Below are 18,570 nucleotides of genomic sequence, written 5' to 3' on the forward strand. Positions count from 1 at the left end.
GCACATGCCTGTAATCCCAGTCCTTGGAAGGTTGTGATAGGAGGATTGCAGGTTCAAGGCCAGCCTCAGCAAGTTAGTGAGACCCTCAACAACTTGGAGAAACCCTGTTTCAAAATGAAAAATAAAACAGGGCTTGGAGTGTAGCTCAGAGTTGGAATACCCTGGGTTCAATATCCAGTTCTATACATACACCAAAATCTAATGCGTTTCATATTAACAGTACATCGCAGATTCAGACTAGCATAGTTCAAGGGAGCCGACTGCCACATGTAGCCAGTAGCTACTATATTGAACACTGCATATCTAAACTGTTTTTTTGTTTTTATTTTTGGTGCTAGGGATTGAACCCAGGGGCATTTTACCTCTAAGCTATACCCCTAGCTCAATTTTATTTCTTATTTGGAAACAGGGTCTCAGTAGTTTGCTAAGAGCCTCTAAATTGCCGAGGCTGTCCTTGAATCTGTGATCCTCCTGCCTCAGCCTCCCAATTACTGGGATTATAAACATGCACCACCACACCTGGCATGTCTAAACTATTTTAAGTGGCTAGCGCTCTTCACTTAGACTTCTTGAGATTTAGCTGCTATAAAAATAGGAGTTTGCCTCCTGCAAACCAAAGTTTCCATGCACTCAACGGGTGTGTGTGTTATTCCAGATTATCTGTAACATGGCGGGCTCTGTTGAAAAGGAGCAGAGACGAAGTCAACAAGCAGAATGAGAAGGGAGGCATGTGGAGGGTGGGTGTGTGGGCTGCCGCTCTGCTCCCCCAGGCCCCACACCCCCAGTCCTTATTGCCCTGCCTCCCCAGCGTCCACACCCCCAGCCGTGGCTTTGGCCTCCAAAGGGTGCGCTGGAGTCTGCTATTGTCCTGATTCCGATTGGAGCAGCGTGTGTGGAGTGCCAGCCACACTCCAGCGCTGGAGACAGAGGAGTGAGCCAGATGTCCACACGATGTCAGGCAAAGGCAAGAGCTTCAAAGAAGAGCAGCGCGGCGGGGCATTGTGCGCTGCAAAAGAAGATCACATTGTTTAGCGCAAAGGTCCACACACCGAGTGATTGTGTTTATGTGAAATGTGCAGAGTAGGCAAACCCACAGAGGCAGAAAGTAGAGGAGTGGCTGCCTGGGGCTGAGCTGCAGGGTGGACACCATGGGTGGGTGACAACGGCAAGGACTCGCAGGCTCAGGGTTTCTTTCTGGAGTATTCAAATAGATTGTAGTGATTGTTGCCCAACTCTGTGGCTTTCCTAAAGCAAATTAACTACATTTTATTTATTGATTGAGTGATTGATTTATGGCACTGGCAATTGAACCCAAAGGCATTTTACCTCTGAATCATACCCCCAGTCTTTTTTATTTACTTTTTTGAATCAGGGTCTTTTTAGGTTGCTGAGAGTCTTGTTAAGTTGCTGAGGTTGGTCTTGAACCTGCGATACTTCGGTCTCAGCCTCCCAAGAACTAGGATTACAGGCATGTACCATCTTGCGTGGCTTAAACTATGCACTTTTTAATTAATTTATTCATTTTTTGGTGGTACTGGGGGTGAAACCCAGAGGCTTTCTACCTCCGGGCTATACTCTCAGACCTATTTTATATTTTATTCGGAAACAAGGTCTCACTAAGTTGCTGAGAACCTCACTCAGTAGCTGAGGCTGGCTTTGAACCTGTGCGATCCTCCTGTGTCAGCCTCCCAAGCGTGGGGATTACAAGCGTGCGCCACCATGCCCAGCCAAACTGTACACTTTAAATGAGTATGTATTAGCCAGGCATGGTGGAACATACTTGTAATCCCAGTACTTGGGAGATGGAGACAGGAAGATTACAGGTTTGTGGCCAGCCTCAGCTACTTAGTGAGGACCTCTGCAACTTAGTGAGACCCTATTTCAAAAACAAAGAATAAAAAGTAGGGCTGGGGGGGGGGATGTAGCTCAGAGGTAGAATGACCCGGGTTCAATCCCTAGTACCCCCCCCAAAAAAAGAAAAGAAAATGAAAAAGAGTATGTATTATAGCAAAATAATGTTGTTAAAAAGAGAGAGACTATTGGCTGTGGGCTTGATATTATATCAGGGGTCTGCAAATTACAGTGCATAGACCAAATCCAGCCCACTATTTTTTACCCAGTACATGAGTTAAGTATGATTTTTATACCAATTGCAGTGACACATGCTTATAATGCCAGTATTTGGGAGCCTGAGACAGGAGGATCACAGGTTTGAGGCCAGCCTCAGCAAGAGACCCTGTTTCCAAATAAAAAATAAAAAGCAGCTGGGCGTGGTGGCGCACACTTATAATCCCAACATTTGGGAGGCTGACACAGGAGGATCAGGGTTCGCGGACAGCCTCAGCTACTACTTAGTGAGGCCCTTTGCAACTCAGTGAGACCCTGTTTCCAAATAAAGAATAAGAAACAGGGCTGGGGGTGTAGCTCAGAGGTAGAATGTCCTTGGATTCCATCCCCGGTGCCACACACACAGGAGGTAGAGCACCCCTGGCTGGCTTTAATACCGAGTTCCCCTCGAATAAATAAAAACAAAACAAAAAAAAAACCATGCACACACAGAATAATTTTTACATTTTCACATGGTCAAAAACAAAAACAGAAGCCGGGCATAGTGATGCACACTTGTAATCCCAGCATTCAGGAGGCTGAGACCGGAGGATCTTGGTTCGGGGACAGCCTCAGCTACTTAGTAAGGCCCTCTGCAACTCAGTGAGACCCAGTTTCAAAATAAAAAATAAAAAATAAAAAAATAGGGCAGGGGGTGTAGCTCAGAGGTCGAATGCCCCTGGGTTCCGTCCCCAGATCCGCAAAAAAACAAACAAACAAACAAACAAAAAAAAAAAAACAGGACCCGGGTGTGGTGGTGCATGATTACAATCCCAGCATTTGGGAGGCAGAGACCTGAGGATTGCGGTTTGCAGACAGCCTCAGTTGCTTAGCGAGACCCTTTGCAACTCAGTGAGATCCTGTTTCAAAAAATAAAAAGACTATAAAATAGGACTAGGGGTGTAGCTTGGAGGTGCAATGCCCCTGGGTTCCATCCCCAGTACCGCAAAACAAACATACAAACAAAAAGCCGCACACGCTTGTAATCCCAGCATTTGGGAGGCTGAGACAGGAGTATTAAAGTTTGTGGACAGCCTCAGCTACTTAGTGAGGCCCTTTGCAACTCAGTGAGACCCTGTTTCAAAATAAAGAATAAACAATAGGGCTGGGGATGTAGCTCTGAGGTAGAATGCCCCTGGTTCCATCCCCAGTACCCCCCCACACACACACACGCCAGGCGTGGTGGCACATGTCTGTGATCCCAATACTTGGGAGGCTGAGGCAGGAAGATCACAGGTTTTAGGACAGCCTTTTCAATTAGTGAGACTCTCATCAACCTAGTAAGACCATATTTCCAAATTAAAAAAAAAAATAAAATAGGGCTGGAATGCTCTTCAGAGGTAGAATGCCCCTGGGTTCAATCCCCACCCACTATCACACACACACACACACACACACACACACACACACACACACACACACACCGACAACTACAAAAAAGACAATCTATATCCAAGTAGAGTGAGGAGTCACTGAATGTACAGGACTGGAGTTCATGGGAACAGTTGGCCCTAGAGATAGAAATCAGGAGACATGGGTGACGTGTAAATCTATGAACCTGGAGGTTTTGCAATGTTGTATGTTGTTCATGAGGGAAATACAAAGTAGTCATTACAGGCGTGTACATTAACATCACTCCTCAGATCATCCTGTGTAATTTGGGAAGTCCTTCTTACCTAACTATAAACTACTCTGAACCGTTTGCCTATCATCAGCCTGGAAGTCACAGCTGCTTCTGAGTATGAAATTTCCTTTCGGGGTTACACACAAAAATTCAAGGTTCATTGCAGATTATTGATTCCTTTAAGTGCCCCTTAAAGCCCGCTGAGGATATTCTATGTTGATAGTACATGTCACCTGTGTTCCTCTCTCCCTCTCTCTTCCTTCCCTTTCCCCTTTCTCTTTTGTGGTACTGGGGATTGAACCCAGGGGCACTCTACCTTTAAGCTATATCCATAGCCCTATTTTATTCTTCATTTTGAAATAGTATCTTACCAAGTTGCAGAAAGCCTCATTAAGTTCCTAAGGCTGGCCATAAACCTGTGATCCTCTTGTCTCAGCCTCCCAAGTACTGGGATTACAAGTATGTGCCACCATGCCTGGCTTTACTTTTTATTTTGAAACAGGTTCTCCATAGGTTGCTTAGAGTCTCACTAAATTGCCAAGGCTGGTTTTGAACTTGTGATCTTTCTGTCTCTGACTCCCAAGTACTGGAATTATAGCTGGCTACCCGGCCTCTTTGTTGCTTTCTTTCTGTGCTGAGGATTGAACCCGGGGCCTTGCACATGCTAAGCACATATTCTACCACTGAGCTACACTCCTAGCCCTGTGTTTTCTTTTCCACTGGCCTTCTGGGGATTTCTAACTTTGGACCTTAAATTGTTCCACTTGTGAGCAATCTGCTAACAGCCAACCCAAACACGCCTGCGTTCCTTGTGCTCAAGAGAGCCTGGGAGTTTTTATGTTGATCACACAAATGATGCTTTTAACAGAATAGACGAGTGGCAGTCTCACGTTTCCTATTACTCATGATGGACATATCACTACTGTGATCTTGGAAAAGGAGATTGTGTCGATAGCAGATATTCATCACAACACTGTAGCTTGACTGTGGGGATCGGTGAGTGGACAACAAGAGTAAATGCCTTGACATGGCATCAGGATCCTCACGGGCTGGCCCGTCTGCTTGTCCTGGCTCATCCCAACACAGACACACACCTGCACGCGTCTGTGGCCAGCGCCATGCGTGTGCATGTACATACACTCTCAAGTTCAGCCACAGGTTACTTTCCTTTTCCCCTGCTGTTTCCTCTTCTTAGAATGCTTCCCTTTCCAGATTGGGCCTAAATGTGGCCACAGGAAGCCTAGCCTGCCATTTCTAGGCAGAGTTTTTCTCTGTTCTCATAACAGTCCATTCTCTGTTATTTCAGTGCTAATTCTGTTGGGATGGTGTATTTATCTCTTTCTGTATGCCTGGACAGTATTCCTTTTATCTTTGCATTCCTAGCATGTTTGGCAGTACCGAGCATTTACAGGTGTTTACTAGACACCTGCTGAGAGATAAAGAAGGCTGAGCCCACCTGAGCAGAGTGGGGGACCGGGGCCAGCAGCAGAGGAGCGGGCCTGGGATGCTGAGGGCCGTGTCCTACGTGGCCGCTTTGGCTGATAGCAGCTGTTCTGCTCATCCTTTTCCTTTCCCAGCCTTGCTTCCCTTGAGCTTCAAAGCAGTGCCGGCCCTCCTTATCTTTACAAGACAGCTGGGGATCTGCAAGCTGCTTTACCATCCCGTTCCTTCCAGCAGCCCACATTGGCGCGTAAGCCATCTCAAAGACCAGGTCCTGCTGCTTTGGAAAGCCTCTGCGGGACCAAAGCTCTGCCAGCAGGGCGCACTTGTCAGCCATCTTTTGCAAGATACACACGCACCCCCGCACCATCAGTTTGACGTTGCCTCTGATTGGCATATGCTTTTCCCGACTCTCTGAGCCAAAAGCAACATCAGTCATCTTTGTGCTAGCAATTATCCATCTGAATTTGGGTCTGTGTTTCCCTAAAGAAATCCTCTCTCTGATAACTTTCCAGGTCATAACATATGAAGAGTAAAATCCCTAGAAGTAATATTCGGGCAGATGAAAGTGGGTTTGAAATCAGCCCAGAGAAGAGCAGCTGTGCACTCTGTGGCAACTTCAGACAGTAAAGCCAAAGAGCAGAGAGAGGCCCAGGCTGTCTGGAGTGTTTTTCATTCATTCATGTAACAAAAATGCATTGAGACCCACAGGCACCGCTCAGGGTGATGTGAATACAGGAAACAAGCAGAACAAGAAGTCCTTGAGGTCTTGGGGAGGTTACATCTACTAGCAGAGACTGGCAGCTCGTAAGCAAATAAACCGTAGGGGGGCCGGGGAATGTTTTCTGTGGTTTCTTACAGCATCCAATGGCTTTCTGTGGGGAGAGGAGTTGTATTGCAGAAGTCAGAGCAAGCATGGGCTGGAGAGTTCAGAGATAGCCTGATGAGGCTCCTGGGCCTAGTACAAGGCGACGCCTTGGTTGAGTGCGCAGCAGGGCCTCACTGGCAGCCATCGCCATCTTTGTGGATTTACTTGCTTGCTTTCTTCTCATTTATTAAATTTTTTTTTTTTTTTTTTTTTTTTTGGTGGTGGTGCTGGGGTTCCTGGAAGCCCTTCTACCTCTGGGCTACACTCCCAGACCTATTTTTTATATTTTTATTTTGAAACAGGGTCTCTTAAGCCAGCATGGCTGGCTTCGAACCTGCGCAATCCTCCTGTCTCCGCCTCCCAAGCACGGGGACTACAAGCGTGTGCCACCATGCCCGGCATATTCTTTGATTTGAAACAGGGTCTCACTAAGTTGCAGAGGGCCTCACTAAGTAGCTAAGTCTGTCTGCAAACTGCGATCCTCCGGTCTCAGCCTCCCAAATGCTGGGATTACAAGCATGCCACCATGCATGGCTGGTGTTCTAACTCCAGGATACACCCCAGCCCCCACCACCACCTTTTTTATTTTTTAATTTTTTTTTAATTTTTTTATTATTATTTTTGTGTGTGTGTGTGTGGTACTGGGGTTCCTGGAAGCCCTTCTACCTCTGGGATACACTCCCACGGGCTACACTCCCAGACCTATTTTTTAACTTTTTTATGTGGAAACAGGGTCTTTTAAGCCAGCAAGGCTGGCTCCGAACCAGCGCGATCCTGCTGTCTCCGCCTCCCAAGTGCGGGGATTACAAGCGTGCACCACCACGCCCTGGCAACCACCACCTTCTTTAAAAAATGAGGGTCTTGCTAGGCTGAGAGGGTCTCACTAGGCTGCTGAGGCTAGCCTCGGACCTGCCACCTCTTATGATTCCAGCTGCGCGCCCGAGCCCCGCTCTGCGTGGTCTATCTAGAGGTGTTCAAGGCACCACTGTTTCCCCACTGAGGTCTGAATGGGCAGGTGAAGTCAGCGGCAGGTTCAGGCTCCTGTGGTGCCGTCAGCTGAGCGTGGGCCTGAGGTGCTGTGCTGTGCCTTCTGGGCCTCTCTAGACTTTCTTCTCTGCTTCAGGCATTGTCTTTCTATCCGCCAGTCAGGTCCCAGCTGAGCCCTTTCTTCCTGCCAGCCTCTGTCCCAGTTTTCCTTTCTGCCTGTCCCTCCTCCCCAGGTCTTCTCTGGCCTCCAGGTCCCAAGTTGCAATCACCGTCCTCACTGCCCTCAGCTCTGTGCTGGCTTTCCCCACGGTTCTGGGCTCTCAGCATCGTTCTCGGTGTCATGAGCCCGTCCGCTTCCCTGCCAGCTCCTTTTGGGCTCCCCGTGTCTCTCTTTGTTTCTTTCCAGAGGACTCGGCCCTCTGGACCTCCACTTTCATTCATTCTTTCCTGTAACATAGGAATTCTAGGCACTTCCTGTTTACTAGATTCTCCACTAGAAGGTGGGATGCATCACCCAGCACCCGCCCCTGTCGTCCCGTGGGGTGGGGGTGGGGGGACAGACCTGAATCTAACTATCTAACTCAGGTGCCTATGAGAGAAGTACAGGTGTCTGTAGCAACAAAGGGGAGGCTGGACAGAGGCAGGGGAGGAGCTCTCTGGGCAGAGGGAACAGCAAACATAACCCTGAGGAGGCATCAAGGCGCTGGTGCCAAACACTCTGTCGCCGAGCTTCATCCCCAGGCCCACGGCTCTGCTCAAGGTCAAGTACTCATACAGAAATTCTTCTCCGTCCAGTTTCCCTCCCCAGAAGAGTTGGCAGCTGGACACAGAGGCTAAGCTTATGTGTAATCACAAGCCAAGGTGGACAGGAAAGCTGGGATCCCTTTCTTTTTTGCTCTGTGGTACTGGGGATCAAACCCAGGGCATTTTTACCTCCAAGATGCACCCCCAGCCCTGTTTTTTCATTTTTTATTTTATTTTATTTTATTTTGTTTTTTGGTGGTACTGGGGGTGGAACCCAGAGGCTTTCTACCTCCGGGCTATACTCCCAGACCTATTTTATATTTTATTTGGAAACAGGGTCTCACTAAGTTGCTGAGAGCCTCACTAAGTAGCTGAGGCTGACATCAAACCTGTGTGATCCTCCTGTCTCAGCCTCCCAAGCGCTGGAATTACAAGCGTGCGCCACCACACCCGGCTTCATTTTTTATTTTAAAACAAGGTCTCACTAAGTTGCAGAAGGCCTCACTAAGTAGTAGCTGAGGCTGGCTGAGAACCTGCGATCTTACTGACTCAGCCTCCCAAGTACTTGGATTACAAGGGTGCACCACCACACCCGGCTGGGGTCTCTTTAACACTGTGGAAAGAACTCTCAAGATTCCTGGAGGTCCAGAAATTCATAACTCATGATAGATCCTTTCTCAGCATTTATCAATCGTTGGCTTTCATGTCTTTGTTTCCTCTCAAACTGACAGCTTCTTGAGTCCAAATAAGGTTCTTGAGTCCAAATATAGTGTCCGACTGTGACCCTGGCAATGCATGAGTATTTCTCAAATGGATGAGTGAGACGCCCAGCATTGCACATACACACTGCCCCCCACTGCTCAGTGTTCCAGAAAAAGGGCCCCCCAAACCCTATCATTGCCCCTCCTTGCCCAAGCCCTCCAGCCATCCAGAGAGGGAAGACGTTCCACCTCTGGGCCACCTCTCTCTGCAGACAAGCGGTTAAGAGGGTGCCGCTTATACATGTGGCCACCGGGGGCTCTTCTCAACACTCAGGATTCCCAAGCACAACCTCACAAGGGCTTCCCATCTGTGTAGCTAGGAATTAGAAGTAGGTTCTAATTAGTTTAGGTTTATTAGTACTGAATCTGAGGTGGTCTGTCCATTTCTTAGCGAAGTTGGTCACATGGGCCTTTAAAGGACCACTTGCAGCCAGATGTGATGGCACATTCTTGTAATCCCAGTACTTGGAGGCTCCTGGATTGCAAGTTCACAGGCAGCCTCAGCAATTTAGTGAGAAAAGCTGGGTATGGTGGCTCACACCAATAATCCCAGTGCTTGGGAGGCTGAGATTTAACTATAGGCACCTGAGTTAGATAGTTAACTCTCGCAATTTAGCGAGATTCTCAGCAACCTAGTGAGACCCTGATTCAAAATAAAATATAAAATAGGGCTGGGGGGCAGCTGGGCGTGGTGGTACATGCTTGTAATCCTAGTATTTGGGAGGCTGAGACAGGAGGATTGCAGGTTTGAGAACAGCCTCAGCAACTTTGCATGACCCTGTTTCAAAATAAAAAATAAAATAAGGCTAGGAGGTATGCCTCTGGGTTCAACCTTCAGTACCACAAAAAAAAAAAAAAGAAAAAAAGAAAAGAAAATAGGGTTAGTGGTATAGCTTGGAGGGAGAATGCTCCTATGTTCAATACCTAGTACCATTAAAAAAAAAAAAAAAAGCCCATGTGGTGGTGCATCCCTGTAATCCCAGTGCTTAGGAGGCTGAGACAGGAGGATCGCGTAGGTTCGAAGCCAGCCTCAGCTACTGAGTGAGGCTCTCAGCAACTTAGTGAGACCCTGTTTCCAAATAAAGTATAAAATAGGTCTGGGAGTATAGCCTGGAGGTAGAAAAGCCCCTGGGTTCCATCCCCAGTATCAATACAACAACAACAAAAAAAAAAAAATCAGAAGAGGAAGGTCATTGGAAGTTTGAATACTGGCAAAAATGTCCTAAATTTTTCCTTTTTCTCTGTGTAATACAGGGGCTCTCTACCTCTGCGCTATACCCCAGCTGTATTTTATTTTTTATTTTTATCTTCACAATTGTGGAGAACTTCACTAAATTGCTGAGGTTGGCCACAAGCCTGAAGTCCTCCTGTCTCTGCCTCCCAAGCGCTAGGATTACAGGCATATGCCACCATGCCCGGCAACTTTTACATTTTTGAATGACAGAGTCAATTTACTTTAAATTACCTTACCCAAGTGAGTCATCTACTATTTTTCTCAGTATGCACTCTAGAATTGGTAGATGCATTCAAATTTTCAAGGCAGCAGTCTTCTCTATCTCACAGACTCTAGATAATCTAAAGGAAGGGAAACACCACCTCCGCGTGCGGCCTGCAGACATACCTGTTGCTGAGAGAGCGTCTTTGAACTACTGGCGAACATGGAAGTGTATCAGCAAACCCTCCGAATTCCCAATAAAAAGCCCAGCCTTCACAGGTATGCTCAGTGATGGGCTGGCCCCTCTGAAGCCCGCCTCCCTCGCCTTGCCCTAACAGAAGTGCTTCCATCCGCAGAGCAGCCTCAGCTCCCAGGTAGTTCTGGACGATTCTCTACCTCTTGCTCCTCTCCTTTCACCTGGCACCCTGTCGGCGCCTTTTCCATAGCAGCTGCCCCTGGAGCTCGGCATCCCCGTCAACTCGTACCTCTGCACGCTGGTTTCATGAGGCCGGGCTGGCCTGTATTCCACTCCCTTCTAGAAGTCAGGGAACTCCACCTGTTATACTCAAAGTCTAGGACCCCAGGGTGACAGAGACCACCACCACACACAATAATGCAAAGGCAGGAAGGGGTTTATTGGGGAACTAGCTTGAGCTAGGGTCCGAGTCTCATCCAGAATGGAGTCTTGACAAGGACCCCGAGTCTTTGTTCCGAGGCCGTTTTATACATTTCAGTCACTCAGTCTGTGATTTACAAAGGAGTTATCTTTAAACCAAAAGGAATTTTTACTGCTGTTATCACAAGCAAGGACAGGATACTTGGTGCCTCCCATTTGGTTCGTGCCTCCTGGGGTTGGTTGGGAGTTTTTCATCCTCACCCAGGTGTCAAGACCGACACTTAACTGTTAGTTGTATTCCTGGGAAACTGAACCTTAGGCCTAGCGTGTTTGATGTATGGGTGGAGCCTGTCATGGCCCCACTTCAGTCCTACACACCATCTTCTCAAGTTACACCCTCCAAGGAATGTCTCCAAGTGACCTCTGTCTGATGAATACCTTGCAGCATAGGTTGGCCTGTCTGGGACACCAGAACCAGGCATTCATGTTTATTGATGGAGTCTGACCTTCCAGGAGAGTCGAAAGCATCTATGTGTAAGTTTGATCAATCTTAAGAACTAAGGATAAATATATTGAGTGACTTTGGGTACGTAAGGCAAAATGTCACAACAGGGCCTACTGTCCTTCACTGTCTGTAGAAAAAACAATAGATCCCCATGCCCCACACCTTAGGGCTACTTCTGACAACAGAGACAGGAAGGACGTGTGTGGCCTCTCCAGCTTCCTCCAGCCCTTGGGGGGCCCTGGCCTCGGGGAGGCGCTAACATCTCCCCTGTGTCCTCCCCCAGGCCTGCATGACAAGGCACCTCTGGGGCTCATGGACACACCCCTGTTAGACACAGAAGAGGAGGTGCACTACTGCTTCCTGCCCCTGGACCTGGTGGCCAAGCATCCAAGCCTCGTGACGGAAGACAACCTGCTGTGGCTGGCCGAGACAGTGGCCCTCATCGAGTGCGAGTGCAGCGAGTTCCGCTTCATCGGTGACTGCCCGGTCCTGGGGGGCGGCGCAGCTGAGAGGACCACCATCCCTTCCCTCCCCTCCCCGCCCCCCACTCCCGGAGCTCAGGGCCTCAGGAGTGTTCCTGGGAGGAGGTGGCTGAGGCACGCCAGGCTTCCAAGAGATGAGCATCTCCGCCCTTAGACCCTCACTTGGCCTAGAGCTATTTTAGTTCTTATTTCTTTGTGGACAGCCTGGCTGTAAAGGGACACTGGAACTCCCTGAGGTGGTGTCAGGGTCCCCGGCAGTGTAGGTCAAAGTGCTAAGCTGGACTCCAAAGTCAGCCTCCTTTCTTACCCTGCCCTTCCATCTTCCAACGGGGCTCCGGGCCCCACTCCTCCCACCTTGGGACAAGGAAGTGGGATTCTTCCTAAGGATGGGCCAACGTGCTTCACTTCCACTGCACTCAGAATGCAAAGGAGGGTGGGTGGACGGTGACAGATGCCCCAGATTTGGGTCAGCGTGAGCTGGAGACTGAAGGAGGATGACATCTCCCCCCTGCCCAGGAGAGCGCCTGCCTCCCCACAGCCCGGCCCAGCACTGTGGGGACATGAACTGACTGGCTGCCTCCAGACAGACAGGGCAGTGCACACCCAAGTTGCACATGTGGCCCGTGTACTGGAACCCCAGCCATTCAGATTCAGAGTCGCTTAGGACGTTGTCTAATGTGCCTTTTTAATCTCCAAGTTGATTCACACAGGACATTAGTGTTGGCTCCATCTCCACCTCTCACACTGTGGTCTAAATTATAAGTGGCTCCTGCCAGCCTAGGCTCAGCCAGGCCTCGCCTCTCTAGGCAGCAAGACCACTCCCTCTTGCAATGACCTGCTCAAGGGTCAAGACTCACAGGCTAAGTCTAGAGGGCCAGTCCACAGGAGGCCACACCATGGACTCACACGGGAAAACAAAGTAACTGGGATTGAACCCAGGGGCATTCTACCTCTCAGCTACACCTCTATTTTTATTCTTTTTATTTTTACTATTTATTTATTTATTTATTTATTTATTTATTTATTGGTGGTACTGGGGTTTCTGGAAGCCCTTCTACCTCTGGGCTACACTCCCAGACCTATTTTATAGTTTTTATTTGGAAACAGGGTCTCTTAAGCCAGCGTGGCTGGCTTTGAACCTGCACAATCCTCCTGTCTCCGCCTCCCAAGAATGGGGATTACAAGCGTGCGCCACCACGCCCAGCTGTTCTTTTTATTTTGAAACAGGAAATGTCTAACTAAGTTGCAGAGGGCCTTCAAAGTAGCTGAGGCTGGCTGAGAACCAGATCCTCCTGTATCAGCCTCCCAAGTACTGGGATTACAAGTGTGTGCTACCAGGCCTGGTTAAGTCTTTTACTTTGAAAACTACAGAATCAAAGGTAATCTAATCAGGTATGTTTAGAAGTAGTTTCAGAGCCTTAAAAAAAAAATAAAGACAAATAGTTTCAGAACAACGAAAGCCTAGAATAATAAATTGGAGCACCAAAATCCTGCCAGAACCTGGACCTACAGTTGAATGAGAAATAAATAGCCTTGTTAACTTATGTTGTTTCCCTTTGTTTTTCAAGTAAATTTCCTCCGCTCGCACAAGATTTTACTGCCGGATAATTTCTCCAACATAGATGTGTTAGAAGCTGAAGTGGAAATTCTAGAAATTCCTGAGCTCACGGAAGCCGTAAGGTTGTACCGGATGAACATGGGTATGTCGCCTGGGAACCGGGCCTCCCATTGACATTCTGGGGCAGTCTGGACTGGAGCTGGAGAAGCCAAGAGCAGCCATCTCCCCTCCCATAGACAGACTTGGATGGTAGTGAGAGAAGTGGGTTCTCTGGCTGACTTAGGATCTGAGAAGAGGAATTTATTGATGGAGGGACGGGGGAGGTGCCAGAAGCCACCAGGGCCAAAGGGAGCCTCACCCAGCCTGGAGTAGGAGCCCAGGCAGGTGGGGAAGCCGGCTGGAATGTTTTGGGGAGTGAGGCTGGGCCTGAGACAAGCTTCAGGGGGCAGGGGCCAACTTCCCTGCTTGTGAAAGTCCTGGGCAACTGGGACTTGTGGCACCCACCTGCAACTCCCAGCCGTGCTTGTCCAGGCATGGCTGCAAAGCACGGGAAATGTTTGGGCAAATCGCCCCCCAATGCTTTACTTCTCTCATTTACCCCCAAATTCCCTTCTTCCAACCCTTTTATAACTGTTGGCAACTGCCTGTTTCTGCCTGTTCCGGACACTTCCCATCCCTTGTCCAGGCCAGGCTTTTGTGCTCCCCGTCCAGCCTCACCCCAGATACTCCTCATCTCACGGTTTTGATTTGTTTTTTGTCAACCTGGTCCCCAACTCCTCCTCACCCATGGAAGCTCTGTGCATGTTTTAGGGAGTCAGCCACCTCAGGGGCTTCAGCAGGCCTTCTAAAAAGGCGTTGCACCTTCTCAAATAGAAGAACCACTCCAAGAAAGCCGGGCGTGGTAGCACACACTTATGATCCCAGTACTTGGGACACAGAGACAGGAGGATCGCAGGTTCAAGGCTAGTCTCAGCAACTTAGCAAAGCCCTCTGCAACTTAGTGAGAGCTTGTTTTCAAATAAATTAAATAGGGATAAGCGTGTAGCTCAGCGGTAGAATGCCCCTGGGTTCAATTCTTAGCATCACAGAAAAAGAGGGGAAAAAAGAGGGCTGGTCTATAGCTCTGTGGTAGGGTGCTTGACTAGCACCTGTAAGACCCTGGGTTCCATCTCCAGTACTGGGGGTGGGGGGGGAGTATACCACCTTCTTGCACATGTGCAGTCTGGTCTGGGCATTACCAGACATTTGTCTTATGGGAATAAGGCCTTTGTCTGTCTTCAGGCCCAGCCTCCTTCCAGGCAAATGGAGTCCCATTCCTATGTGATGCCAGGGCCTTCCCGGCAGGCCTCAGGAGCCTGTCCAGGGCCTTGCAATCCATGCAAAAGGGTATGAGCTCAGCCCCTCCCTTGAGGACTTCTGATCCCCAGAGAACATGGGTCATTTCCAGAGAGAGTAGCACCTGCTCTCCACGGGGAAGGTCAAGATGGAAGTGAGTTTATAAGCAGGCTCTCCTCAAACACAAAGCACGGCGTTGACCTTTTATAAAGTGTCATAACTAAGCAAAATAGCTCTGGAGGGATGGCTGCCTCAAATCCCAGCCTGCCCTCCCAGCTCCGTAGTTACCTGTACTAAGCACTTTGCTCTGAGCTGCAAAGGTTAGAGCAAGGGGCAGGGTACTAAGCCCCTCTGGGCAGTTTACTGAAATGATGACGGCACTGGCTTTCCTAGGGTTGTTCTGAGATAATCCGTGTGAACTCCCTGGCAGCTCTCCCGCTGGTCCACTGTGGCCATCGGGGCAGAGTCCTGTGGCAGCCATGTTCTGTGCCAACTGCAGCAAAACAAGGCCCCACCCGTGAGTCAGCCTCCCAAATACCTGAAAGCCTAGCATGTATGCCTCTGGGGAAAATTCTCCCCAGGAGGCCAGCAGCGGGGACTGTGTATCTTGGAAGCTGTGACACTCACGGGGCTCCGTGCTGTGGCTGGGATGGCCAGTCTTTGCCCTTGGATCGAGCAGAGCTTGGAACTAATGGAGCTTCCTGCAGAGGCTGGGACCAGATGGCTGCTATACTAAGATTTCTGAAATTCAGATGTTAGGGATTCAGCCAATAAATCTCCAACCCACCTCACCTCCCAACCAACAGTTTTGACCTCTAAAACTGAGTAAACAAAAAAAAAATAGACTTGCTGTTGAGAAGACCCAGATTTGGACTGTGCAAGGAAATAACTTCCCTCTAAGCCACTTAGGAACTACTTGGGACAGCAGGAGGAATCTCTTAGTACCACAGCCTCCACTTCTACTATGACCGAGGGAGGTTTAGGCGTCCCCCCCTTCTCCCCGGCACAGGTGGCTGTTCCCGGACCTCCTGTCCTCCCCCAAGCCCTGGAAAGGGGGCTCGTGCAGCCGGCCTGGAATCTGTGAAGCCTCTGTACATGATGGCCCTGGGTCTGCTGGTCAAGTACCCAGATTCCGCGCTGGGACAGCTCCGCATCGAGAGCACGCTGGACGGAAGCCGGCTGTACATCACAGGGAATGGGGTTCTCTTCCAGCACGTCAAGTGAGTTCCCCTCAGGGAGCTGTCTATCCCATCAAGCTGGGCTGGTCCCTTCTCTCGGAAAACCCCGGGGCCTTTCCCATGAGACAGAGGGAAACAGTATCCTTGGGCCAAGTCACCATTTTAAAAATGTGTATTGCTGCCGCCAGGCTAGGGCCTCTGAGGAAAACACTGGGACCAGAACGATCCCCAAAGTTCAAAGACCTCAGGTCATTCTGTATTTCTTTGCTCTGCCATTCATTTACCTGTGCTAGGTCTGAGGCGAGCAAGCCATAGTCATATCCTCAGAGTACCCTACCCCAGGCAGACCCCTCTACAGAGGTCCTCCCCACCCTTAGGAGGTCCCTGCACACACAGAGGCCGGAGCCCTGTGTGAGCTCCTAAGAAGCAAGGTTTCAAAGGAGGCGACACTCGGCCCTTGCCTGGAGGGATGAGCTTAGAATATCCCCATTAGTGCATGGACTCTAATCCTGTTTTACAGGATTAGAAGTTCAGAACAGTGGAGCAACTCCATTAGGTTTGCAAAATCCATTAGCACCAAAACTAAAGGTAGTGGTGGGTTTTCCTAGCACTCGAGGACAGCGTTGGCTGTGACCCTGAACCATCTGGTCCCAGTACTTGTATTTTGGACCCTTCGGGTCCACACCATTATCCATCTCTCCCAACATGTCACCCCTAATGTCATATAAAGCAAAGACAAGCACCTTTGGAGGGAGGATTGAGAAAGAGGGGAGGGGATTGGTGTTCAGACCTCAGGCTCCTTCCTGGTACTGAGTATTACTAACCTCTGGGGGCTATGGCAGGCTGTCACCTCAGCTGAGAGGTCTTGGGCAGATACTTATGGAGCAGAAGGGAGTGGCTGGGACCTGGCTTGGCTTCTGATCATGAGAGAGGGCTTTAAGTCCATAGGCTCTGCTAAAATAGGTCAAGCTCAGTTCCAAAGGGTAAGCTTGTGTCCAAGTTTTCTCTCCTTTAAGATAGCACCAGATTTCCAGTTAAATCAAGGAAATGATGCAATTGGTGCCAGGTCTGATGTCCTAGGCATGGAAGGTTTACAGGCTGGACTCTCCTGGGTATAGTGCCGAGGGTCTTCGTAACAGGCTTTCCTCTGGGCAGGAACTGGCTGGGGACTTGCCGACTGCCCCTAACTGAGACCATTTCCGAGGTGTATGAGCTCTGTGCCTTCCTGGACAAGAGGGACATCACCTACGAGCCGATGAAAGTGGCCCTGAAGACTCATCTGGAGCCAAGGATTTTGCCGCCCATCGATGTGCTCAGTAAATGAAGTTTCTGGGTTTGGATTTAGCATCCAGGGTGGGTCTAGGGGATGGGAGAGAAAGACAGGTGGGCAAGGACCAGCTGTACAGATGGAAGGGGCGGGGAGAGTCAGACCAGCATTTGTGGTGCCGTCTGAAGGGCAGCTTTCCTGTGAGTGACCTCCTCACCCCCAAGCACTGTTGCCTTAGTGGTACAGACAGGGCTGTTACCCAGTCTGGGGGCTGCATGGGTCCCCAAAGTCAAGTCTGCAGTAACCCCAGGAGCCAACATGCCGTGCTCATTTGTTTCTTATAGACAGACAAGGAAGAATGGTGCCTGGGTCCCTTTAAAAGATGAAGCAGCCGGGTGTGGTGGCGCATGCTTGTAATCCCCGCGCTTGAGAGGCAGAGACATGAGGATCACGCAGGTTCGAAGCCAGCTGCGCATGCTGGCTTAGGAGACCCTGTTCCTAAATAAAAATGTAAAAATAGGTCTGGGAGTGTAGCCCGGAGGTAGAAGGGCTTCCAGGAACCCCAGTACCACCAAAAAAATAAAAAATAAAAATAAAATAAAAGATGAAGCAGAAGCCAGGTGTGGTGGCACACGCTTGTAATACCAGTATTTGGGAGGCAGAGACCAGGAGATGGCAGTTCGCAGACAGCCTCAGCTGCTTAGGGAGACCCTTCGCAACTCAGTGAGACCCTGTTCCAAAATAAAGAATAAAATAGGGCTGGGGGTGTAGATCGGAGGGAGATTGTCCATGGGTTCCATCCCCAGTACCACACAAACACACACACACACACACACACACACACACGCACACAAAAGCAGAGGCTCAGGGAGGAAACATATTCAAATTACATAGTGATCAAGCTGGGGTTTGAATCTGAATCCTAAGCCAGCGTTCTTCTCATCAGTCAGTAAGTGTGTGTGTGTGTGTGTGTGTGTGTGTGTGTGTGTGTGTGTGTGTGTTACTGGGGATTGAACACAGGGACATACCACCTCTGAGCTATACCCCTAGCCCTTTCTATTTTTTGTTTTGGAATAGGGTCTCACTAGGTTGTTAAGAGTCTCACTAAGTTGCTGAAGCTGGTCTTGAATCTATACTCTTCCTATTCTGCAACCTCTTATTAATAAGTTTTTGGGTGAGGTTTAATCTCTAGTACTCTCAGCAGCATTCAGTATTGAGCACCTGCCCATCACATACCAGGATGGGCAGACACTGGAGGTAGAGACGTTAGCCACACAGTCTGTTTTCTGAGAGTTCATGGTTTAATTCTACCTCCCACCACTTTATTATCACAAAGCTCATTAAAAAAAGAATGGTGAGGCCAGGCGTAGTGGCGCATGCTTGTAATTCCCGCGCTTGGGAGGCTGAGAAAGGAGGATCGCACAGGTTCAAAGCCAGCCTCAGCTACTTAGTGAGGCTCTCAGCAACTTAGTGAGACCCTATTTCCAAATAAAATATAAAAAAGGTCTGAGAGTATAGCCTAGAGGTAGAAAGCCTCTGGGTTCCACCCCCAGTACCACCAAAAAAAAAAAAAAAAAAAAAAAGAATGGTTCCAGTGAGCCAGGCGTGGTGGTGCACGTGTGTAATCTCCACGCTTGGGAGGTGGAGACAGGAGGATAGCGCAG

At 49.2% G+C, this 18,570-nt stretch overlaps 1 protein-coding gene across 1 annotated transcript in view; it reads left to right on the top strand.

Annotated features, from left to right (window-relative positions):
* The window catches only part of KCTD19 (potassium channel tetramerization domain containing 19), a gene marked incomplete at both ends in the record, with an annotated part of 36,263 nt that overhangs the window by 10,076 nt on the left and 7,617 nt on the right, over positions 1–18,570 (top strand). The window contains 5 exons of the mRNA XM_080703495.1: positions 10,094–10,244; positions 11,370–11,561; positions 13,137–13,268; positions 15,471–15,681; positions 16,795–16,955. Coding sequence (XP_080559621.1) covers positions 10,094–10,244; positions 11,370–11,561; positions 13,137–13,268; positions 15,471–15,681; positions 16,795–16,955 — 847 coding nt within the window. The remainder of the gene's footprint in view (positions 1–10,093; positions 10,245–11,369; positions 11,562–13,136; positions 13,269–15,470; positions 15,682–16,794; positions 16,956–18,570) is intronic.

Source organism: Muscardinus avellanarius (assembly GCF_963383645.1).
Source record: "Muscardinus avellanarius genome assembly, chromosome: 10".
NCBI lineage: Eukaryota > Metazoa > Chordata > Mammalia > Rodentia > Gliridae > Muscardinus > Muscardinus avellanarius.